At 46.1% G+C, this 26,188-nt stretch overlaps 2 protein-coding genes across 2 annotated transcripts in view; one reads left to right on the top strand and one right to left on the bottom strand.

Moving 5' to 3' along the window:
- Nd-13b (NADH dehydrogenase (ubiquinone) subunit ND-13B) overlaps positions 1-26,188 on the top strand; it is a 383,813-nt gene that overhangs the window by 142,895 nt on the left and 214,730 nt on the right. The window lies entirely within an intron of this gene.
- On the bottom strand, positions 8,276-18,308 carry Sqh (Myosin regulatory light chain sqh). Its single transcript, XM_077691309.1, has 4 exons — positions 18,168-18,308; positions 17,881-18,071; positions 17,586-17,815; positions 8,276-8,462 (listed from the first exon to the last, which is right to left on the bottom strand). The coding sequence occupies exons 2-4, from the start codon at positions 18,065-18,067 to the stop codon at positions 8,355-8,357; spliced, it is 525 nt and encodes a 174-aa protein (XP_077547435.1). The 5' UTR covers positions 18,068-18,071; positions 18,168-18,308; the 3' UTR covers positions 8,276-8,354.

Raw genomic sequence — 26,188 nt, 5'->3', positions numbered from 1 at the left:
AGTTCGGCTGGGTTCAGAAAGGTGTTGGTTTAACCGGAGGAGCCGCCCCGTGTGCTCTTGTGCGGGTGTGAGCAGAACGTTGGCTGAGGGGAGTTTTCTGCGGGAGAGGCGGTAGTGCATGGTTATTTCTTGACATGAGACCATTCTGTCTCTGGCGGATCTGCCACCATAGTAGGGAAACGCGTGCTTGCCCCGGCTCGGATAGTAAGCCCTCGAGCCATACTGTGGGCGGCCTCGTTACTCTCCAGGCCAGCGTGCGCCGGAGCCCGTGACGAGTTCTACTGGGGATTGTATTGTGGTGGGTGCTGTCGGATAATTTTGATTGCCTGCGGCAACCAATAGGCCTGTGGCAAAATTTTGAATGGCCGTCTTAGAATCGGAGATTATGGTTGTAGGGGTTGGCCTTTGCACGAGCGCAAGGGCTATAGCCGTGCTATTGCGAATGCAGCACAATGTCTATATTCCGCAGCGTCCTCATAGATTTTTTCCACTTTGGTGGGAAATCGTTGCTGTAGAGCCTTCGCCTTCTGCTCTCTACGTCAGACGTGGTATACAGGATGCATTTTTCTGGGGATTGGTTTCACAGTCAGCTTTTTCAGGGGGTAGGGGAACCTGTCTTCCGTATTATTGGTCTGGTTTATTTTAAGTTGTTTAGGAATGTGGTTTTCAGTTGGGGTTTTGGATGATGGAGCTATTTGAGATAAGTGAGCTTCTATAAGCTCTTCGGCCGTGTTGCATACTCCGCTCTCGAATCTGGCAGTGGAAGTGCTTAGAGGGAGCTGAAGTACCGATTTGTATGCCTTTATAATTAGTATATTGACATTTTTCAATTCGGTTTTAGAGGGTCGCAAGTATGGTAGGGAGTACGTGATTCTGCTAATGATGAATGATTGGATTAGCCGGACTCTCGCTTTCGCGCAGGCCTTTCGGCGGTTGGAGATTCTACTGATAAGGCCTATCGTTTGGGCGACGTGCCGTTCTTTTTTTTTTTTTTTTTTTTCAGGTATTCGGTATTTGCTCTGTTGTTTTGGAAGAGCATTCCCAGAATTTTGAGCGTGGAGACTTCTGGTATTTAGATCATCCCCTATGTGGACTGCGATGTTGGGGGATACTTTGCATCGTGTTTTGGGTGGTCAGTAGAAGCAATTCGGATTTGCTAGGAGAGCATGTTCATCCTGCCTTCTCAGCTCCTGTTGCCACCGCTTGTATTCCTTCTTGCGAGACGAGTCGGCTACAGGGCTCCGAAATCTCGGTGTAAGAGGAGGGGTCCGAGCCAGGATTTGTTGAGTGTTAATCCATTTGACGTGATCGTGCCGGCCTGCTGACAGGGAGAGGTCCGCGCATGTGGCGTGAGTTCCTCTGCGACGAGGCAGTCTGCAGACCTTGAACAGCTCCTTCGACACCCTGTTCTAGCAGTGCTCGCGGTGGAGGCATCGACTGATATTTCTCGGTGATGGGTTCAGTTTTCTGGAGAGGACGAAGGCCGCTCTAAAGACGATCCCTCGCCACACTCGTTCGTCTGTGCTGTGGGAAACTGTGCATGCTCAGCTGTGCGAAAGCGGCATGCCTATGAAGCGTCGCCCAAGAACGTGTGAGTAACGATTTGATACGCGCCTAGGATTTAAGGTACAGACACAGATTTTCGGGGTTTATATATAGTGACGTTTTACTTTGTGGAACGCTGGTTACACGCCAACGCGTCGAGTGTATTTTGAACGCTTTGCTCAGACGCGAACGTACAAATCCCCAGCGCAGTTGTCTCTTCCCCTCGCACACAGCCCGCGACATTTTGCGTGTACGCATTACCCAATTTCCGGTCAACTAATTACGCTCTTTCAGGGTGAACCATGCATGAGCGAAGCACGATGCGACAGGGCCGAGAGTTCCCCGAAATCCCACTGCCATGGCAGCTTGGAAAGTGTCTGGCGAAATCCTCCGCAGCTGCTTAAGCAGTATGGTCATTTTTCAGAGGGCAGGCAGTATTGCAGGCTAGAACAGACAGCCCGAATATCGAGCGCGCCGCTTGTGAAACGGGTGTCGTCGGCGTGGCATGTACGCCACGGACGAAGGCCACGAGCATCGCGCTCTTCATTGGTCGTAGACAGGAAATCGGCAGCTGTCAAGTGGTGCGAGCACAAGAATAAGTGCTGCTGGCGCGGACTCCATGCCGATGGTCAGCGTCATTCTCTACGGCCACGTTCGCTCCTCTGCGAGAGGCCGTTGAAGGCTGTGGTTTTGACGACACTCCAAGGAATTATATAGGGGCTACGTAAGTAGAAGTCAGGGGACCGTCCATCTTTTCCTGTTATCGAAGACAAGAGGCTCAGCCCCCCACACTTTGGTCCTGGCAAAATTAGAAAATAATAACTCTAAAACAAGCAAACAAAAAGTAAAACTTGACTAGTAACGATTAGGCTTGCTGGACCACTCCAGCTGGAGTGGTCCAACAAGCGTAATCGTTACTTGACTGCTAATTCGAATTATTTCTTTTCTTGTAACTTGCTACTAACACAGTTTCGCTGTTCCTGTAAGGATGAGTAAAGGAATTCTTGCAACTTCCGATGTAGATTGTATCGCGCTGGAAGGCGCTTGCAAGTGCAGTTCAACTTCCATCGTACGTACGTACGTACGTACGATTGCTCTTCATCAACAAAACAAACAATAACCTATGTAAGGCGTTCGCAGTAGACAAAGAAGGATACTTAAAAAAACGGTGTTTGATTCCAGATTCAATTGGAAAATTCAGGGCCGAGTTCGGTGAAAAAAAAAAAAAAACGCTATCCATTTCAGATGCCTAAAATGTATGCTGTAGAACCACAAAATAATTATAACCATCACTGTCGTTTGCATCGAGCTCCTCCTTTCAAAATAACAAGGAGTCGCGGGGAAACTCTAACGTTGAAGCGATCGCTTCAACGTTAGAGTTTCCCCGCGACTCCTTGTTATTTTGAAAGGAGGAGCTCGATGCAAACGACAGTGATGGTTATAATTATTTTGTGGTTCTACAGCATACATTTTAGGCATCTGAAATGGATAGCGTTTTTTTTTTTTTTTCACCGAACTCGGCCCTGAATTTTCCAATTGAATCTGGAATCAAACACCGTTTTTTTAAGTATCCTTCTTTGTCTACTGCGAACGCCTTACATAGGTTATTGTTTGTTTTGTTGATGAAGAGCAATCGTACGTACGTACGTACGTACGATGGAAGTTGAACTGCACTTGCAAGCGCCTTCCAGCGCGATACAATCTACATCGGAATCGATACCCGCCTATTCTAAGGTGACAACATTTTGTACAATTCATTTCTATATCAGAATATTTCTTGCGTTTAAATACGGGAAGCGTGCCTTAAACTACCTGTATGTTCGCAGTTCATTTATTTTCCAGATATTTAGCGATATTTCATTACCTAGAAGCGTTCCCAGGTTACTCGCAGAGCGCTTTCGTGGCATGCGGCGGCTCGTCTAGCTATCAAGGGTTGACAGTCCAAAAAAAGAAAGTAAAAATCTGGCATTATAGTTTCACCAAATGACCCCATATTTCCCGTGAGCGTATACATTCTCTCATTTCTTCAGCCGTCGTTTGTCTTATTATTATAGCCTTATTGTTCATTTTATTGCTTCTCTATTGATTTGTATTGTTTGTGTATAGCCCACTCTAAGGCAGCACAGTTACGTACGTACATTATTGCTCCGTGACAGCTGCACCGCGGTGACCTCATTCTTGGTGCTACGCCAACATTTACCGCCGAGATTCACACACCTGCCACGCGAATCTTCCCCGCAAGATCCACATTGTTCTCGTCCTCCGCCCAGGTTAGGTGCCGCCAACTGGCCCGCCCCCTCTCGTTCTTTTCGTCCCCTCCGAGCTCCAGAAGCAACAGTGAAGCCGGTAAATCTGCCGCCTACTGCGCTGCGAAATTCCGTTCCGAGATGGGTGCAAAGCCCACCACATCCGTCCCCTAAACTCCTGAACTGACCTAAATGACATCGGACCACATATTTACGAGAAGAATGCGCACAATTAGGACCAAGAGAGCATTTTACAGTAAAAAAAAAAAAAAAAGCACGGGTCTTGTAAAAAATTTAGTGCTCGATTTCTAAGTGAGATTTTGAAATTTAATACTCGAATTCTTAATTTCAGAAAGGCAAACGTCCAGTTGTTCCAATGAACGCGGATACATGAAATCGTGACTTGTTGAATGCGACAGATGTCCCGCTGAAACACATGCAACTATATCATCTGCAACGAGTCAGAATTATAGTTCATTTCGGAAGCTACGCGCAGCACTGCGGAGGCTACATTGCCGTCAACCGCCCGCCCACTGAGAGAGCCCCTAACTCACCGTGAAGGAAGCGAGAATAGACGCCACGGCCTTGCGGTTCCACCTGCCCAGAGGGGAGAAGGAAACGCCCTTTCAAGGCCCCCTCCTTCACGGTGAGTTGGACGTGCTCAGTGGGTGGGCTGTCGATCGCAATGTAGCCGCCACAGTGCTGCATGCAGCTACTGAAATGAACTAGATATATCGCACTTTGAGTGCTTGCCGGAAACGTGCCCAAGCGCTCTCCGCTACCAGCGACGGGCTTTCCCGCGCTGCTCCGGTGGCGTGCGGCTAAACGGCGAACGGAGAGAGAGAGAGAGAATAAACTGTATTTCGATGCTGGTAGTTAGATCGCGTTGATGGCTGTCAGCGTGAACTGATCAGCGACCTCGGCAGCCCCGGCGACCAAGTAAGCCTGTAGGTCCGGGTCTGAGCTCCGCAGCGCGGCCTCCCACTGTTCCTCGGGCGGTACTTCGGGAAAGGAGTTTTTTGGGCAAGCCCAGATGATATGGGATGGTGTGGCATGACCGCCAAATAAGCAGCAGGCCGAAGTAGCGTATAGAGTTGGGTTGATATGGGTCAGGACGACCATGCACGTTTATTATTACGCAATTGTGCCATTTTGGTCGCAACTCTTTCACACGTCCATATTAGGCATGGGATGACTTCACGAAAAGGGTCTTGCGCGGTTCAAAATCAATATTCACGTCCGGGTAGTTCAGGGAATGGGATACGCAACCACAGGTTTGGAAAGCGCGCAGATGGCATCAACTTGCCACTAGGTCATACCCGAGAGAGTTTATAGACCAACACACCCAATTTTCCACGTTAGTCATGTATACACTTTCGTGACGACTCTTTTTGCTGCACAGATGAAACACGGGATTCTGGTGTCCACTGGGCATACATTTCCAGGCACTCCCAAGTATGATATTGCGAAGTTCATGAACACATACTTGGCATGGGTTAGCCATGATGACACTGCCCTCGTGATAACTGCAGGAGATTTCTATGTGCGGCGTGTGCTAGATGACTATGGTTTGAAATGCAACACCAACCCCAGTCATTCAACTTTCCAACAACGGTCATGTATAGATTTAAATTTGGCAAAGAATCTGTCCAAGGTTGCGACAGAACCAGTCCCTTGTCGCTACCGCAACCAAAAAATGAAAACAAATACGTGAACATATGTCTAGTCCTGCACGATCTTCTACAGCTCCGTTGGTCACCCACATTCACTGAATGTAATGGCTTCCCCACCCCCCTACCTTTTTGCGCAGGTGTCAGTAAAAAGCACTCTGGGGGCCCTCACTTGAAGCCAGTATCTATTTTCAAGACACACCGGTCACCCTTAAATAACCTCTTAACTGAAACGATTTTCTAAATTAAAGCTGGCATTTTCCTCCTCTGTTCCGCTTACATTTTTCTGTGATGTTTAAGAGTATATAACATGACAATGTCACAGCGCAATTTGACTCGACCATCACCATTTTCCACAGTGAGTGCCTCTTAATGATTTCCATTTTTGCTGAAAAGATTTAAAGTCAATAAGGAATAGGTAGTGTTCGAACGCCATCCTGATGTAGAGGCACCCAGGTGAAGTTTGAAGCGGCGCTTTATGGGGCTCGTGGAGCATCCCAAGATGTGCTGCTGCCTGGAAGCAGCTGCACCCACGCATTCGCTGAATGCAGCCGTCGACCATCTCGTTTCAAGCCGATTGCACTGACATACTCCGATTTTGCCACTGGCTACCGCATATATGTGCGCCAGTGGCAAGTTGGTACGGTATAGGCTGCCACGTTCACTCGAATGCATGCATCGTTTGATAGCAAAAGTTCCCACATACATTTATTTTACGTTTACATGTCTCTTCTTCTTCAGTGTTTATTTCAGAAAAATGCTTAGTCAAGCTTCACCATTCAAGATTTGTGATGTCACCAATTTCACTGCAAGAATGCATATGAGGCGGCAAATCGTGTTAAAGGGGCTATGAAGATAAACTACAGCACTGTTTAGTTTGGAAAGAAAAAACTGGCCTTTGGTAACTTGTCTATTCCAGCCCAAAAGACTTTTGCTTTAGCTAATCAAAAAATTTTCAAATTTTGTACCAGACAATATCAGTAGTGCCGCAATAGAGGGATCACTGTTATCAGTGCGCAAAATACTGTTATCAGTGCGTTTCCTGTGCGAAAGCATTTGAGATAATCAAACAAAGTTGGAGGCGCCACTGCATTCGCACAGTCATGTTTCTTAACTAGATCGGTGGCTGCCAGTAGCACAAACAAATCCCCATGAAGTCATCAAGACCCGGCTAGAAAGTTGCCGATGAGTCGAAGCTTAGTTGAAGCAAGTCTTCGATATAATCACCATCATTGTTACTGGGTCAATGCAGTTTTTTGAATGAAACAAACTTGTATTTCGTCTTCATACCCAATCTTAGCTACTGCCATCTTCATACGTGTTTAAGCCCCGATTTTCTTAACTGCATTAACTACTAGAAAGCACTACCCGCAGAAATACTTTGTAAGACAAGTTTCCCCTACGTGAGTGCGATAAGAAAGCAGCTCAACTGAAACCGCATTTTTCTGACGTGACTGAATTCCCGCATGGCATAATAGTGTAACCATAGTGCACCTTTTGCTGCTTGTACATACTCTGAAGAATTTACGAAGGCCTAAGAACACTTGCCGATTTGACAAGCGGTGGTAATGCCACCGAGAACAAAAATTGACACTGTACAAAACATCATGTGGTTTCTTATTTTGTGTGTATGATTTAGCCCAGGCAATAAACCATGTGATGTTACTGACACTGTCTATGGTGCACATACATTGCCACACTTGATCCCCATCTTGCTACTGACATCACCAGGCTTTGCTAGCTGCTTGTTGCCAGTAAAATACCCGTAACTGCGCCAAATTTATTAGACATAAAAACAGTAGGCAACACTGCAGTGCAGGTGGCCTCTCTGTTGTGCAGCTTTCCCTCTAGAATTGCTACAGCCACCATCTGTAGAGATGGCACCTAAAATGGCCAGTGCCATAAACAGAACAAAAGAAGCAATCGGATTGAAAAAAAAAAAAAAAGAAGTTCAAGTTTAGGTCAGGATGGGAATCGAACTCGCGGCCACTGGAAAGCGAGTTGAATGTGCATCCCCAGCCCTACTTCAGCTCCATGGCTCCGGCCAAGTAAAGGAGGCCCTCGTGAATGCATTGTGGATTAAAAGAAAACCTCAGCAACCAGCATATCTAGCTCGAAATACAATGGGCTTGGCACATTGTTTGACTCAACTTGAGGCTAAATATAGGTCTAGAAACATACCTACTCCAGTGGGTCAGCTGGTGACGATGACAGCTGCTGTGGGAAGCTCGTGGCGGGTTCCTGTTTCGCTGCTGCGTCAACATGCCCACCCAAAATTCTCACACACCATGAAGGAGAGAATGCTCACGAGAGGTCCCCAAGTCACTTTACTAAAAATGTTCATGTTACCCTAAAGTTTGAGAACATTGAGCCTCCAAATTCATGAAAATGAGGGATTCACAAAAAGGTTTTTACAGTAAGCCAAAAGGACTGCTTCAAAAAAAGCACAAATCATGTATTTTTGGAGAAGCGTACTTAGCTGACATACATTAAACACAGCCTGAGAAGGATAAAGAATTGGTCTGACTAAACTAGGGCTCTAATCGCATGGTCGAAATAAATTTTTGGACTAAATAACCAGTTCAAATCGTTCGTAAATTTGAATCACGTCAGTTTGGGCTATTGCAATCCCGCTGACCTGTGCACACCCCAATTCTTTTTCTTATGCGCTTACACATTTATCTTTTCGGAAAAGCAAGCATCTGTGAGGCAGAGATCCCACATGGCAACAAAAGGGCCACAGACTTTTCCGTGCGCAGCCCAAGTGATTTCAAGACGAACTCCGAGCCCAAATAAGGTGTGGCACACTTGTACTTAAACACCATGAAAATAGCGCAACATAAGGCGCTCCGTTTATTCGGTACAAAAGAATACAAAAATATGAACTTTGTTCTCACTGGTCATCATTCTCCTTAGCTCCATGTTTCAAGATGCGCGTGAATTCCAAATAGTTGAACATCCCATTCTTGTCAATGGGGGCCTCACGGAACATCTCGTCCACCTGGGAGAGACAAAGAAAAGTCCACCGTTGAGGACAAGAATTCTCTCGCACTCGCAAGAATACTAGAGGGGAATCTGCTGCTACAGTCCGTGCGACTCTTTTCGAGGTCATCCATGCCAGCTTCAAACACTTTACGGGCTGTGAAAATGCATCAAATCCAGCAAGAACATCCACGACATTGCTTTGTTTACACAGTTGGACATCAAGTAAATGAAGTAACCAAGACTTGCAAATTAATTCACTAAACCAAGAACTTCTTGAAATCAAGAGGTGTTAAAAGGACAAATGAAGAGCCTTGTAAACATTGTGGGATTACTCGTGCAAATTAAAGTCTAGAGTCCCCAGACCATGTTTTGACCACTCTGGGTGCGTTTATGCGAACTTATTTAGTAGCAAAATCAATTCAAAAGTGCTGTCCTCCCCTCCCTCTGCATTCTCCTCGTCAATTTCCTGCGACATTTCGTATGACACTTATTCCTGTGGCTTGGCTTCACGGTGCCTACTGCACAGCTCGCTGACTGTCCGACAGAGTCAATGGGCCAGTCACTGGCTCGTCATTGCAGTTCTTTCACTCAGGGAAAGCTGAGCCCCCACAAGATTTGTGCCCGGAATACGTGGCTTTATTTTGTTAGTTTGTAGCCTGCATCAAGCTTAGAGACTGTATCGAGCTGTATAAAGTCGATGAGGTCAAGTAGCTCCGCACTAGTGCACATGTGACACGTATATTGGCTTACAAGGCTTCACTGACTTTGCTTTACTGGAGCTGTAAGCTGCATATGCCTGTGCGACTGCTACAGTAGCAGAAAATCTAAGGCCAATTAAAGGCAGGAGAAGAGTCAGCAAAGTTAATATAGGTAATACGTATGGAGTTAAAATCAACTGAAACTTTGTGTATTGTGACTGTGGCCGCTGTGTTTGGCGGCAACAGGAAACACAACAAGCAACATGTGACGTGTGGCCGCGCCACCTGGCGGCTATGAAGGGTTTTGGAGGGTTGTTTTCACACATTCAGTCATTTGGTGCCTGTATAGCCCAAGCGTGGCCAGTTTTCAATAACCGTTTGTGTTTTGCAGGCCCATGATATGTAACATAAACCATAAAACCAATGTAAAAGAAGCACTTTTTTGCAGGGTGAACTAGCAGAACTAGCAAACCACACATCTGCGATCGCTTCTGCTGCTTGAAGAAATGCATTTAGTGGTGATGAGATATTTGCGGTGGCTAGGGGGAAGCTTAGTGCACATGAGTTGTACAAGAAATGTTCAGCTTAGCCCGTGTAATGATGCAATCCAAGCGAGCAATAAACTAAGTGCATGTCAGGGTAGGTTTTTGAGAAGTATATTTATGCCTTATTTCTCCTAAGCCTCGTGTGTTTTTATAGCTAAGTGGTTTGGAGCAGTCTGTAAGTGTTGTAGCACTGTGTGGGTTCAAATCCCAGGCAGGCTTGTTTTTTTTTAAATTGGTCAACTGTTGGCTTTGTGTCCACACGACTTTTATGAGCCGGTGGGTCCTCCAGAGAGGAGACAGGAGAGCTCTGAAGGTGCAGCTGAGCCCCTTCGGTGGCAAAGAGGGCGTTCAGCCCTGCGTAGGCCTCGGCTCGTCCCTTATCCGGCCCACTCTTGAGGCACAACATGGGAATGGCGGGAAATGGTAATTCCCAAGGTATCGCTAATGCGTGATCACAGATAACGTCAGGAGCCACGGACGTGTTGCACGGAACAGAAACCGAAAGTGGGTTGAACAATTTTTTTCAAAAATAATCCACAACAACTACATTTCGACACATAAGCTTGCTGCCATTAGTACTACACTGACACACACGCCAGTGTGTATGCATGAACCTTGAATTCTTGGACATCGTCTAATCACATCGCAAGACGAATATGCATCACTTCTGCAGTTGTTGCAGCCGCCGCAAATGTCGCAAGGCATTTTTCTTCTTCCAGGCTTTATAAATTAAATACTGCTTTATCGACCGGACAAACGATGAAAAGTGTGCTTATTTCAGCTTGCCAATGAAAAGAAAACACAAACACAGGTTTGACAAATTCACTTCCGTGTCCCTTTAAGCCTACATCCGAGTAATGCACCAACCAGCCAACTTGCTCCCGGTCCCCAATTAGGTATTGCTTGCTACGCCTAGTCAACTCAAAGACTGGCTTAATATTAACACTGTGTCCGACTCCCAGTATGTTGCTGACTAGGCTGAGAAAATTGCTAAAAGGAAAAAAGGCAGCTTTGATGCAGCTTTTCTCTACAAAGAAAGCAATTCAATGGGTCCAAAATTTCAAGAGTGGATTTGCAGCAATTATTTTATTGTTTTTTACTTGAGTGAGGAAACAGCCATAAATTATACCTGTGCTACATGGCAGTTTCAAGGGCCTTCCGAATGACATTGAACCAATCGTCTATCGAAAGCCCCATTGCAAATACATAGGACGCACCTGTGAGTGAGCGTTCAATTGTCAGCTGAAAGTTGCCGTGTAGCACAGGCTTTAAGGACCAACACCCCAAAATCTATAGCAGCTGCTCTGGGATGATGGGCAGGCAAGCCTCCTGTAAACTAGCCCGTGGAAGAAAAGCTTGCGACACGTTTCAGAAGTTGACCAACGGCCGGCTGCTCAACAGGGCCTTTAAAAAGGAGGCCAAGTCAGTACAACATGACCGCAAACAGCCACACTACCGTACTTTCTGGTTTATAAGTCGCGGTATTTTTCTGAAATTTTCGTTGGTGCGTCTTATCCACCAGTGCGACTTATGTATGGAATAAATCTGGTTCGCGGCGGCCGCGCGTGGCCAGCGCACATTGAGACACAGCTCTATGGTGTAAATCAATCCCAAGCCCACCGCTACGGCATTTCTCATAACCCATATGTCGCTTCGGGACGTTGCACCAAAGAATTTGCAGCTTTTTCTAGTCAAAAACACTGATAATGGCCTGCGACAACCACGCGCCACTTTAGGCCATGCGCAGTAACTACAGTTCAGAATAAATTCAAAGTAAGATCAAACTGGGTTGCAAAAACAAAATAAAAACTTCCGTCCGCCATGACACCTTTATTGCGCTGATTTACGACAGCACGCAAGAGACGCGCGACGTTTGGAGAGGTGGCCAAATGGGTCTCCTTCTCTTGGAACTCCATTTCACAAAAACAGTTGTAGCTGGGTTGATAAAGGCCAGAGTTATCCGGTCCGCAAATGGTAACGATGTTGGCGAAGAAGACATCAGAGAGTCGGAGGACGACAGTGATGCCCCGGTGGAACTCCCACTGAAGATATTGAATTATTTGTTAGCGAGTCTGAGGAAAAAGACTTCGATGGTTTTGCCTAAACGCCGTCTCTATATGCCATCTATGTGTATCAATAAACTATTTTTGAGAAGTTCTGTCTAGACTTTGGATGTTATATGCCCGTGTCTATGGGCGGCGGCCGCCACAACCATGTACTTTTGCCGCACTTTCTAACAATCTGATTCACTATGAGTTTACCTAATGAACAAGTGCGTCTTATATACCGGTGCGACTTATATACGTTTTTTTCGGAAAAACTGTCATTTTGAGGGGGGTGAGACTTATCCAAAGGTGCGACTTATAGACCGGAAAATACGGTAGATTATTGCGTTCATTATGCTGGGAGTTGCACTCTTTCAGGACGCCAAGGCAAAGTCCCTCTGGCTTGAAACCCGCTGACCACAAAAGCTACAGTGCAAAGCAATGCTGACAAGACATACCTAGAATGCAAGAGCATCGAAAGCTTGCACAAGGCGTCAGCAAAGCTTTGCGTGTATTGTATTCTAAGGCGAACCCAGTACCCTGTCACCAATGCTATTGCTGAGCTATAACATAGTGATGAGAGCCGGCCTTGCTGCATTCGGTGTCCTGTGCAAAATGCTGCCCTTCCACCACCCGGCTGTCAATGTCGAACTCATTTGCACAGTGACGCTGTCTATGGCTAGGATCCAGCAGACCGCCTCTGACAACAGAGCGATGTAGACACGAATCACACGCCAGCGTACCGCCACCTGGCAACGGCCACTCAAATACCCAAGATCATATATTGGAAGGCTTACAATTTTTATACAGAAACATTTTCTCAGCAATACATTCGTGTTTAGAGGTGAAGCCAACTTTAAGGAATCGGTGTAAGCTTGGTCTTTGCAAGATGGCATTCTCACATCGAGAGCTGCACAGTGAAGCATGTTTGTCTACAAAAAAAGTAAGATTACAAAAAAAAAAGCAGATGCAACTTCTGTTTTATTGAAACTATCCCGAAATCGATTATACGACAATCAGCCGTAAGACGGCTCTAACATTAAGCCATGTTTCCTTGCGTTTCAAAATTACACCGTCCCTAGTGGAGTTGTAAATACTGACAAATGCCTGTTTGTTGTCAATACCTGGGCTTTTCGGGGGCGAAATTGACCACCCCATGTTTGTCCACTGGAATAAAACTCCAGTCCACCCAAGTTTTCATTTAAGTAACTAACTAGAGAGCATGCTCACTTTAAAATTACAAACGACTTTTGCTTCGTGCACCCCTTCGGCTGTGTCCCGGTCAAGACATATTGCCGCCCACGTTGAGGCTCGGCACAACTGCTTCGCTGGTCATCCTCCTTCGCAGAGTGGAAGGGCACTGAATTCTTTCTATTTACAATGACCTTCTAGCCAATTATTTTTTCAGTTTTTCCAGGAGGATGTCTAATCGTAAGATAAAATTGTTTGGCAGTTCTTCACGCGAGCTATGTATCTCGGTAGTTGAAGCCTGAACGGAGGCCACAAATCAATAGCGCAAGCCAGTAGTTGTCATGATGACATATTTAATGTCCCAGTCAGTCATAGGCCATGCAAATTGAAAGATGATACTCAGACTTAAAATGTACAAACAAAAAGGCACTTTCCAGTAAAAAATAAGTTTAGTTGCATTAAACAAAATTCCAGACAACAGCAGTTATTTATGAAGAAGCTTGCACCCCTAGCGATGCCCCATTATTGACTGCCTGATTTTGTACCCTTCATAAGCAATCAGCCAGCACTATAACCATGAATAGGACGTGCATTCAAGCAAATTTAGTAGTGATATAGTTACTCTCAAATAGCTGGAATAGGTTCTTTGTACAGAAGGAACCACTGAAGCGCCTGTTTTCTTACATTATTACGCCCGTAAAATTGCAGAATTTATTTACGGTGCCATGTGCGTGCACTTCCTTATTGGTCGAGCGTGCTGCGCAGAGAACCAGACAGACAAGAAAACATAGGCGTAATGCAGAAGTGGGGTCTTAGTAGTTGCGAACTAAAACAGCGGGCGCGTTAGCTCCCACGAATAACATACATATTGACAGAAAGACGGTTTCAGTGTTAAACTTGGTGACAGTGCACGAGTTTGGCGCACCACTTCTGATCACACACATGGGCAAAAGTCTAACAGGGCAAAATGATTGCTGTAAATATGATCTCAATCTGCTCAAGTAACGTTGTAGACCATGCGAGATTTGCCATGATAGATCAAGTTAGTCTAGCCTAATGCAAAAACTGGGCTATCTCTTGTACTTTAAAGGATATTCTCCAGTCTTTTCCGTTGATTTTTAAAAGCTTCACCCCAAGTCAGTAATTTTAGCATTTGTCTTTCTTTCCTTTGAAAAATAGCCCTGTTTAAAAATGTGCGTAGGAGAAGACAGCTGAGAAAAGGGATGCCATAAAAAAGTTTCTCTTCAGTCTGTCTGCAACACGGGAGGGAGGAGATATCAATTCCTGACTAGGAATGCCTTTCACGCAGCAAAGCAAGCAACATCAGCCTTTGCTTGAGAAGTAAAGATTTACTCTTTCTCTTAAAATAAGACCAACCCGAGCTTTAACTCTTTTGCTACCGCCGGAAAATTGACCAATTTTTAGGGGCCCAAGAAAACATTTTTTTTTCTGCTAAAAAAATTAATTGGTTAGGCACTAATTACAGGAACACAAAATGCAGATCATTTAACGGCCTTTCCAATAACACCAGTTTTTTAAATGTTTTTTATATATCATAGTTGTGAAAAAAATATCAAAATCAAAATTTTTGTCAAGTTGTCGAAAAAAGTGATAAAAAAGGAGTTGTGTATATCAAACCACTGGTAGCAGAAAAAAATTAGAATATACATTTTGTAGGGAAACATTTCAAAAACACGCCCTAAAAAAATGTCGACTTGCACGGAACAGTTTGTCAGATATAGAAAAAAATGTAGCACGCACGGTGCTGGTGTCTTGCGGTGAAGCCCAACCTCCAATTCAAAATGTGCAATTTCGGGTGGTTCCCTCGCATAAATCTGGCGGTTTGACATTATCAGAGGCACCAATTTGCCCCCACATGACGTAAAAACATCTTGTCAATGACTGACTTTGCATTTACAGCGAGCACAATATTTGGGACAAGCACGCGATTCGGAAAAAAACATGCATGAAGTTGAAAACGGAACGCCGTGGTTGATGCTTGTTGACGTTCACGGTCAGTTATCTCTCAAAACATAAAGCTGAGCTTTATTATCATCTTCTTACTCGCAATTGTAACCTTGCTCGCAAAAATGAGGTACGATGCACTAGAATCGTGCCCTGCGATCTTTGGCCGAGTAGCAGTTGCGCGATGAAAAAGATCAGCACAATGAGATTCCTCTATTGCAGCGCCACCTAACAGTTTTCAGATGAAACAGTACAAAAACTTATCGAAGACTTCGTCCTAATAGACAGTTCCACTAAGCAGCAACATTAGACACCCGGATATGTTCGAGGATCAGTCGCGGATGCTCCAGGTGCCATGGCAGGTAGCCTTGAAGTTGTGTAACTGCGTAGTAGCGCTAAATATGAATTTCACGATGCAGAAACGAAACTGAAACTGTTTGCGATAGGTCCTGGGGTAAGTAGAACTACCACAGAACTTAGAACAATGTGCGCAAAGGCAATAAAACTGCCTAAAATCATAAAGTAGCTTTGCAAACAGGCACTGCTTGACATTTTCAGCCGATTTCTGGGATTATTACTCTCAGAGCGCGAACCTGATGATTCAAAATCGTTTGCTGGTTCACCATTCATGCCCTGATAGCAAAAAACAAACGCTGGTGCAGAGTAATTACGAGTGGCACGCATTCTTCATTGGTAGCAGTGACGCACGATGACCACGCCTCTTTTCCACACCCAGGTGAATCAAACGCGTGTAAAAAATCACGTTTCCATTGCAAAAATGAAAACAAAACTGATTTTGAAAGGCCATTTTCTGATCTAACTCCAAACAGCTTTACTTGTTCGAGCAACGCCTGGAACGCTATGAAAAGGCGCTCCCAAAGTATCGATCAAATTGATCGATTTTGAATAGGTGCGGTAGCGAAAGAGTGCCCAGAAAATGTAACCTCTCTTTCTGAAGTAGCCAGACCATTGTACAAAATTTTGTCGATATCCATGCATACAGTAATATTACTAGAACTAAAATCGCTCTTTACTAAAAATTAAGATAACTTTTGCGAGTAACGCTTTTCTTACTTTTCAGGTCGATAACCTCACGACATGGCGCCCTTTAAACATATTTTATTCTTAAAACGTGTTAAGGTGCTGTAAAATGCAGAGGGCAATAATTATACTTGAATTAGGTTTGTGAATACGGAAGCCACGTCCCTCATTTCTGGGGAGGCCGATTTCACTTTCGCACCCTCATTTTTGGAGTGAAATTGGGGTGAATCTTTCTTGGTACAGGCTTGATCATTTGGGATGGTTTGGCCACGTGCATTTTCTCCCCTCCCTTCAAAGTGCACTGCCGGTCTTCTTTTGATGAACAGAAGGCAGGAACGGGGCCCGGTGGAGAGGAGGCGTTCAGGGGAAATCGGCGCCCCCCTCCCCTCTGGTGCCGTGTGTGGCCGCCCTGGTCGCCTACCCATCAGACCGGCACTGGTAGTGATGCTACCTCAAGAGCCTAGTATGTTGCTTGGAGCAAAACTGGAAACAAACAGTGCCTTTCTCTCTTTTGTTGCTCATTGCAAAGCTTGCTCTGCAGCATCATACAAGTGGGGTAAATGTTGTAAAACAGGTTGTCATGGGAAAAGATTCTAAGATGGTGTGGAACGAGCATTTGCAGTCGCTAACAGTTGCTGTCGAGACTGCTGGAGACTACGGCCACAGAAGATGGCGAGTGTCCGTGCCAATATGAAACAGAATGGACTTGTAGACTCGAACGGTGCACACAGGTCTGGTGGCCAGGTGGTATGCCCTGCACTGGGACGTTCAACCCACGTGGAGGAGGAATAAGCAGACATACGGAGCGGCAAAGGCCTTCTCTGTCGATGCCCAAGTGTGAAATGGAGTCAAGTGTAAATAGAGGCAGTGGATGCATTGATCGTGGGAGGTATGTGTGTCACTGCACCTGCCTGTTGCTCCCAGGAGCCGCCGTCCCAGGGACCCGAATGATAATGCGGAAGCTAAGTATTGCGGCTTTCAAGTGGATGGCTCCTGACAAAGGCACTTGATACAGCACTCTTCAAAGGTTCCATACCGATTCTATTGAAGCCACGAAAATCACGACAGGCTAAGATTGTTCTGGCCTGAGCGGATGTATAACTATCAAAGCGCCGGAAAATGCTTCCAGTTCAGCGCAGGCTGACAGGAGCCTCTGGGAGGATTGTAGTGGCTGGAGTGAGAAAGGTGCATGTCTAGGCTCACCACTGCTGTGGTGTGGTGATGAGGCTCAGTGAAACATTGGTGTCAGGTTACAAACTACCTTCATTAGGTCTGAGTGAAAGTTCGTTAAATTCTAGGAGGCACTGCAAGTAAGTGGACTTAATAAGGCCTTAGACTGACAGTGACTTTAATCGCTCTGAGTACTAATTCAAAGTCAGGTTTCTCATTAGATAGACAGTGCTGACTCAAAGTAAGCTTACCTAAGACTGCTTTCAATTAAACAGAAGATCCTGCATTTCCTCCACGCTTACCAAGTCCTGGCCGGTCATTAAGCCCCAATATCTTTAGCACGGACATCATCAGCGGCATTCTTAGCGGCTTTTCACTCTGTGGCACGGTGTCAACGCGGACGCACCGTTTGTGGTGGTAAATATGGAGACCCCCTCCAGGGGAGCGCTCGTCACGAGTGCCACGACTAGCAGCGCATACTCACGTCTTCGTCGGTGAAGCGATCGCCCATGCTGGTCAGGAGCTCGCGCAGCCGTTCCTCGTGTATGCGACCGACGTTTTCTTCGTCGAAGCAGGCGAAGGCGTTCTTGATGACGTCCTCAGGGTCGGTACCTTGCAGCCGCTCCCCGAACAGGGTCAGGAACATGGTGAAGTTGATCGGTCCGGGGGCTTCGTTCATCATGCTCTCCAAATACGGGTCGGCCGGGTCCTTGCCTGGAAACGACGCTTTTAAGCACCCGCCCGCTACATCAGCGATGCTCACGCAGAAAAACACTCACCGAGCGACGCGAGCATATCGTGCAGGTCCTCCTTATCAATGAAGCCATCCCGGTTCTGGTCGATCATGTTAAATGCTTCTTTGAATTCCTGAATTTGAGCTTGGTCAAACATAGCGAACACATTGGAAGTAGCTCGTTGGGCCCGTTTCTTGGTGGGGCCCCGACCCTTGGTCTTGCGACTTGACATGGTTCTGCGAAAGCAACACAGCGCCTGTGAAAGCTCCCGTACGGCCAATGGAAGTTGTAGAGAGGTTTCCCAGCACCAAAGGTAATGTCAAAGCACTTACGCTGCGGGCTGAAGGCGAAGTTTCCGTTCAAATCGTTCCCTGACAGGTGAGCACAATCGCCAACGCCCAGCACTTACCCTAAATCACTAGGATGAAGTCATTCACTCCATCCGCAGGAAACGGAAACGATACCGCTGTATGCAGACTATACACTGATAGTGCGCCTAGCAAGGCGTTGTTCAGTCACACGAAAAAAGTACACCTAGGCAGCGCCTAGGTACGGACGCGCAATCTAGTGCTAAATTTTTCTTCTCATATTTATTACTATCACCATTAAAACAAAACTTTTACTAATTTTTAAGCTCAAAAAATATTATATAAACTATTTATAAATATTTATGGTCTAATATTTTATTTCAAGGGGTGTTTTTAAATACTCATTTTGGCTGCGAGCGGTAGCGCCCCTGTGAGCTGGTACTAGTAGTGAAACCGCCACTTGGATAGGCTAGCCGCACTAGATTTATCACAAGATTTTTGCGGCCAGGACAGCTGACAACCGGATTGGTCATAATAAACGACGTCATACCAGTCATATCATGGTTCATGGATGTTTGTTCTTCTAGCCGCAGTTATGGCTTCGCTGGTTTCGCTTAGCGTTTAAACTTGCCTGCGACATCTGCAAAGCATTTTGAGTCACGCAGGTCTCCACAGCGTATCCTTTTTTTTTTTTTATCACATCGGGCTTTCGTAGGTATACAGTGGCAACTAAAAGAAAAGTAGTGTGTTGATGATGGGGAAAAAATAGCTCGAAAAGGCGGGTACTGGAAGGGAAAAAAAATGTCGTCTTCGTGTAATTGTTTACTTCTCTTGTCAAGTTGTCCCCGTCGTTTGTTCCCGCCATTTCCTGCGCTTTCCACCACCATGACACAACTGGAACTGGATGGTCCATTTGGAAGCGCGATTGGTCAGCTGGGACTTCGTATACCGATTGGACACCCGAAGTTGTTTTCAATTGGTTCAGTTGAGAGTGACCTGAAATAGAACCCGCATAGAAATAGAACCCAATCGCGAAGTCCGGTGGGCCCACCTATCTCTTTATTACCCCCTTTCTCCTCTCTAATCTTTATATCCCCCCCTCCTCCTCCCCACCGCACTGGGTTGTATGCAGGTGAGCCCCAGTTGGGCTCAATAATATCCCCAGTGCACTTCCTTTCCTTTTCACTCGAACCACCTAGTAGTAGTAGTTGGATAGTTGCTTCCAGTTGGTTGGATCCTCCGATGCGGTGATTAAGTTGGAAGCATAAGTGTTTGGTAAACCACATCACGGCTGGGCTACAGCGACGGCGTGCGCGAACATAGCGCGCGCCGCCGCTCTAGCCCGGTCGTGACCACATGTGCTTTCCTGTTGATTAGAACCAACTGGATATGACTTCGAGTGGGGCGATCCAATGGGACCGCATGCGATTTCAACACCGCACCATCCCATGCTCATGCAGCTCATCCGAAGCAGCTCATGCTTCGGAATGATATTGCTACCCTCACCATGCACCAACTACACCACCATCTGGGAGGCGAGATTTTGTTCTATAAGTACAATTAAGCGAGGACAAACTGGCACCATCTACTGGTTCGCTTTCAACCCTACCACTATTCTCTTGAACAATTTTACACTCCAGCCGTGCCCTGCCAATCCAGCTCAGGCTGGCGACCAGGGGCCAGGAAACCACCCCGTCCGACGTCTGAGAAAACGCCGTCATTTTATTTGAGCTCCATAAATGTTTTCTACTACTACTACTTGAACAACTGAATGAAGGAAGGTCGCCGTTTGGCCTCTACATGTTGCTTTGAGTTAGAGTTTTGGGTTCTAACGCTGACAGTCCGGGTTCGAGCCTGCAACAGTTGTAGCAATATTTTTGCAGTTTTATTGCAAGGACATTTCCTAAGATTAATCGCACATGTTGTTTTCGTTGTGGTTGGCTATCTCTTAGGTTGGTTTAGGAATAGGGTGCAGCCTATGACCACATTTATTTTTGACTTTTGACAACACCTCAGCACGCTAGACATCTTGCTCCATCTTAAGGAAGAGGTTCTTGCACCAGGCTCCTGTCAATCCCCTCGTGCCATTCTTGTCCTCGATCTCGTCCTGACCCAATCGAACAGGCTGCAATACCTGGGTGCCATATTTCCAAATGGTCACCAAGCAATACTCAGAGTTGGAGGCATCAAATTTGGTCCGATCTCCTTCAGAAGTTGCGGTACATATGTACCTCAAAAGCTAGTGCAATCTCCCCTTCTTCCTTAAAAAGGCCTCCCCATGCAGCTAGAGTAGGCACCCAATCTCCGACAAGTACTGTACGCCAGTGGCAGTACCTTATGGATCTCTCAGCGGAATCCAAGACACACTTGAGCATGGTGTTGCTGACACAAAGAAAATGCTACACCCGAGCCACTGGACTCTGCTGCTCACCCCAAGAATATATGAACCTAATCAGGTGGACTTTCACTCAGTTTGCCCCCGTCCATTGTCCCCCAAGATACTATCACCTTATCCATGCCACTCACCAGGCGGTCCACACTATCTGCCATGTGGCCAACCGCCATCAGGGCATGAAAGAGCAAGACATGGTTAGAGTAATCCAAGCGTTCATCATATTTCGTGCCACTTACGTCTCCCACCCCCTCACTCTGACCAAAACTGACGTTGAGGCGCCTGATCATTTCATCCATAAAGCTTCCAAACTAGCTCAAGCCCTCCTTATGCACATGTCAACAGTCTAACTCTTTCTACACTGCAGAAGAACTTGTTGAAGGCCATCTGGCAAACTGACCACTATGTCTGATGAGTGGCGATAAATATACCTCCCCCCCAAAACAGGCACCCAGACCTTCAGGTAACAAGAAGGGGCCCTTCACAGTCATCAGGCACACAAATGCATTTGCGCAAGTCACAGTGATGTGACTTACAGCAATGCAGCCTCCCACATCAACAAGGCTATGGTTGTCGTAACTGCCTGCAACCTCATCTCAAGTGCAATTCAGGCTTTGTCTGCCAGATGCCAAAGAAGTCATACAAATAAGAGGAGAGACCAAGGGCCGGGACGTCCCAGTGATGCGATGGTGCTTCTATTTACAAAGATGGCGATGAGACGAAGACGAAGCAGCCTGAGCGAGAGCTGCTCCCGCGTAATACGGGCACCGATGATGATCTCATCGGTGCAGCGATTATGATGATCTATAAAGTTTTAACATCTTCCCCGGCCACAAAAAAGCCGGGGCCAGTGCACGTCTCTTAACTACGATAAGTACGGTCCGGTACGATCCGATAGGGCAGTCAGAAGGTGAAACTCTCACAGGGGACATCTTTTGAAGACACGCCCAGAATGTCGGCGCAGACGACGCAGCCAGGCTGAAATACGAAGCCCGTCTTCGACATTCTTGCACTCTGGTGCAAGTGCCTCAGCTTTCTTCACTGCGAACTCCAAATACTGTCTTGGAGGCTTCCACTTCTTTCTGAAGCTCTGGACTCTCATAATAAGATTGTCGCTGTCAGGTGCCTTGTTATTCAGAAGGTTTCTGCAGTATACTGTTTTCTTTAGAGTGCATTGCCGACTACTTGCTGCGGCCATCTTCCTTGCAATATGTTACAAAAACGTAGTGATTCCACTCTTCAGTTTTGTGCATTGCTTGTATGTAGGTCGATATGCACGTCTCATTGTGCTCTTTCAACATTGCCAGTGGAACATTCATGGTCTCATACTCGAGACATTCGCCATACGCAGCTTCTGCCAGCATCTCATCGTGCTCTTTCAACATTGCCAGTGGAACATTTATGGTCTCATACTCGAGACATTCGCCATACGCAGCTTCTGCCAATGCAATGGGAGTCGATGAGCCCCTTGTCTTGCTCGTGGCAATATCAACGCACTCTTCAAATTCACACGAATGTAAGGCCTTCCGCTTGAACTTCGAAGGCAGCCAACAAAGAGAACACATTCTCACGTTCGCTCTGGGGAAAGAAATCTGACAGAGGCGACTTTTCTGGCAGCAAGGGTGGTTTTCCCAAGGGCTTTCAAATCATTTGTGTTGTAGCATAGTTCCGTAAGTTGAAGAAACTCATTCAATTTTTCGAAGAATACAATTTCTCGATGATCTCGCACTGTTCGATGGTTTCCGGTTTATTGTCTTTCAATTGGTAGTATAATCGGATCATTATATGCGTGATTTCGTCTTTGTAGTCAATGTTGGTCGTAAATTCCTGGTTTAAGAGTTGGATGTCAATAAATAGGTCAATCTCCTCACTCAACAATCTCAATTCAAGTTCGCTTTTCCGTGGCTGGCGCAGAAAGCTCGTTAACACACCGCCAACATCAGTGATCGTTATGGATGAGTCTAATATCGCTTTCGCATTTCGGCACAGTTCTCTAGCAATTAACCGCGTTTTTTCTCTTTGCATATTCAGTTTGTCAAGGCGGATTGTAGGCAGAGGAATACTTTGTTTGTGTATCAAAGGTGCTGACTCTTTCATTGCGCGATGAGCAGCATAGTTCTCCTCACCATTTAGAAAATCACTGCCAGAGGTCATCGGAGAAAATCGTTGCAGGTGAGAAGTCATCGTCGTCTTGTCCATCCATCGCGTTGTTCGGCCGCTTTGAGTAGCACCCCCATTGATCTGCCCATCACCACGGTCCGTCGTCTAACAGACCAAAGTTCGGATGACTGAATCGCAGAGAGCCTGTTTCCCGAGTTTATCGACACCATATAAAATAAGAGGAGAGACCAAGGGCCGAGACGTCCTGGTGATGTGATGGTGCTTCTATTTACAAAGATTGCGATGAGACGAAGATGAAGCAGTCCGAGCGAGAGCTGCTCCCACGTGATACAGGCACTGATGGTGATCTCATCGGTGCAGCGATGAGGATAATCTATAAAGTTTTAACAGTCACCATTGCTTTAGCCCTTCCTCATACCTACAGCAGAATCATCCCAACTGTCCTCCAAGCAGCTTGTCAGAACTTCCTGGTTGGGCGGATGGCCCCCAAGACACTTATACAGCCCCAATTAGAGCGCAAAGTTGGGCAGGTTAGTATTGGATGTTTCCTAATGTAAAAAAAGATGCGAACACCAGAGAAGAACGTCAACGGGACAGAACGGGGGTCTGTCCCATTGGCATTGTGGCATTTCCTTCTGTATTTTTGTTATGCCAAATGCACCAGCCAACTAAGCCCTTTCCTTCTGCTCCACCCACTCCCTCCCATTTGCTAGCCTTCTCAGTGCTTGGGTCACGTGACCGATTAATCTCGGGGTGACAACGTTGGCGAAATGTGCTCCGCCGCGGTGCTCAGATTTTTATCGCTAGCCAGAGCGCCCGCCGCTAATTTGGCAATATCGAACATCGGTTGCCTTGGCAAGCAGGGACCCTCCCCTGCTACCACGCCATACTTAGTAAGAGCCAAGAAATTACACTTAGACAAGCAGGCCATTGTACTTACCTGCTCAGAATGTATTTATTCTTGCATCGTTAAATAGCGCTTGAAGACGAAGAAGGACGAGGAGACACACAACCATTGCTGTCGTGTGTCTCCTCATCTTTCATCCTAGTCTTCAAGCGATATTTAACAATGTACAAAAACCAACTATCCCAACTGTCGATTCTACTTCATTTATTCTACCCCTCTCAATGTACAGCTGAATGCAAGTTTTGCCATAAGCCAGGCATATTTATTCTTAACACATTATCTAGGAGTGCGACAATTCAAAACTGCCACACCAACTCAATCCATCCTACCTTGAGCTGTGGGGGAACCTCTTAGCCAATTGTCAATGGGTCTTTCTAGTAGTGATCTACGCATGCGCGAGCTGCCAGACAGCCAATCTGTCAGGTCGCCCCAGGCAAAACAAACACCTGGCGCATTCTCACCTTGCTCCTTGGAAAGGAGCTCCTACTTGCAAGTGCTGCACCATTTTTATACATACCAGCCTTTTTGACAATTCAGGGTGCGTTCATACGTATGCACACAGAAAAAAAAGAAAGCGGGAAAAGCTTACAAAGGAAATGAAGGCTGCCCACGCAGCGAGTACATGGCTCCCAGTGTAAGAGTCACAAAGATGAAAAAAGGTAAAGAAAACAGCTCTTTGCCCATTGCAGGTTAGTATTAGTGATGTGCACCTGCTACCACAGCTTTCATGTGAAAGGAACCAGTGATGGGGGTGGGGGAAATGGGCGACCAGGATGTTTCGTGCACAAGTTTCTAGACAGCGAGATCTCTCGTGCCCTGAATGCTCAGTTCGCCGTGGTGGCCGCTAGGAGGACTGGTAGGGTTGCCACCTGCCCAGTTTTTGACTGGTGTGACCGGCAGCTACTGATAACAGCGGGCTGGTTGCCGGTTCGTACTTAAAACCGGCCGTCGTTGACCGGTTGTTCCATTGTGCCGCGTTTATTTAATTTTTTTTTTGCGTTTTATGAGCCTCAATTCAGCAAATACGACGATAAATATGTCGACAAGCTGCGGAAAGACATTTCGAACAGAGAAAATACGCGGGTGAGCAGGCTGGGGTACCAAGGGAAGAACAGCAAAGGGAGAACAGAGCTTTTAATGGACAAAATGAGTTTGGGTCCTTTTGCAGCATTCTGAGCAATAACAAAAATCTCAAGTCACTTTCAGTACACACGTTATGTTGATTTCTCTTCTAAAAAAAACAAACACTACAGTGATTAGAATTGCATGTCAAAAAAACATGTCCTCTTTGCCAGCAAAAATTCAACCTTATATATACCCCCTCCCCCCCAAAGAGCAGTTTTTTTTTCTTTTTTTTTTCTTTTTCAGGAAAAGGTGGAAACCCTAAGGACCGGTACTGGAAAAGGTCTATTGGACGAACAATTTTTCTGGTGACCAGAGTAGAGGTGGCGAGGTCGGCACGGGGCTTCCACGACTAGAAACCATCTCCCACGATCTTTGGATCAATGAAAATCTTCTGTGTCCCCACTTCTTGCCTGGAAGGAGTGAGATCTTCCAGCCGGCAGACCACGTGAACTGTGGTCTTTTTTCAGTCGTTCTCGCATACTTCTTCAGCTAAGTGCCATTTTGGGCACAAGGGGGCACAAAAGGTGGCCGTTTGCAACGTCTCATCTGCTCTCCACAAACACCGACAGGAGATGATCACATGCGCATTGGTGTAAGCATACCACATTACAGATCAAGAAGACACGTGTGTAAGTCAGGCCAGTGTGTCTTTCTACCCAAAGGAGATTGCTTATACAGTGTGTTGCGACGGTAATTGGAACACTTTAAAAATTTTTCCTGAGCGAACCGCCGCTCTGTTCGCGCTCAAACTTCACACGAAGGTCGCATTTTGTGGTCTATTTTGTTTGACACTGGGAACAACGACGGTACTTATCTGTTTATCCTGAAGGTAAATAAAAACGATTTTCGCCTATGGGAAAATGGTGGCTGATTTGAACGTGCGAGCCCAAAAACCGTGTTTTCTGATCATCTGCTAGCTCATTTCTAGGTGCATTTTCTGATCGTCTGCTGCACCATTTGGCTCCGTACGTGAATCCCAAACATGCGTTTCACTGTGCAGGTGGACCCGTCGTTCCAACATCAACTTGCGCTGGCTCGTACGTTCAAATCAGCCGCCATTTTCCCATAGGCGAAAATCGTTTTTATTTATTTTCAGAATACACAGGTAAGTACCATCGTTGTTCCCAGTATCAAACAAAATAGACCACAAAATGCGACCTTCGTGGCAAGTTTGAGTGCGAACAGAGCGGCGGTTCCCTCAGGAAAAATTTATAACGTGTTCCAATTATCGTCGCAACACCCTATATGTAGGGTTGTTCGTTTTCAGGTTTCATATTATTTTCAAAATCGGGAGGTAAAAATTGGGTGCTATTTTCTAAAACTGATATTCAGGGAGAAATCGGGTGATTTTGTGGAACCATTCCGAAGTTCGGGTTTTTTCAGGTTAAATTGATACATAAAGCTTATTTTAATACACTCCGTTTATTTTAGAAGGTATCACGAGCTTTTTAACTCTAAGGCGTTGAAATTCGTGTTTTTTTTCCGAGCTGGTAATCGGGG

The sequence above is a fragment of the Haemaphysalis longicornis genome, unplaced genomic scaffold (assembly GCF_048455015.1).
Source record: "Haemaphysalis longicornis isolate Haplotype H1 unplaced genomic scaffold, Haemaphysalis longicornis Haplotype H1 scaffold_10, whole genome shotgun sequence".
Lineage (NCBI taxonomy): Eukaryota > Metazoa > Arthropoda > Arachnida > Ixodida > Ixodidae > Haemaphysalis > Haemaphysalis longicornis.
Note: the sequence above shows the minus strand (reverse complement) of the source record. Positions and strands in the feature narration are given on the sequence as shown.

Coding starts and splice junctions, on each gene's coding strand:
- Sqh (XM_077691309.1), bottom strand. CDS start 18,067: ATGTCAAGTCGCAAGACCAAGGGTCGGGGCCCCACCAAGAAACGGGCC. Junction 17,816..17,880: donor CGATATGCTCGCGTCGCTCG/GTGAGTGTTTTT, acceptor CGTCGTTTCCAG/GCAAGGACCCGGCCGACCCG. Junction 8,463..17,585: donor ATCGCTTCACCGACGAAGAC/GTGAGTATGCGC, acceptor TGTCTCTCCCAG/GTGGACGAGATGTTCCGTGA.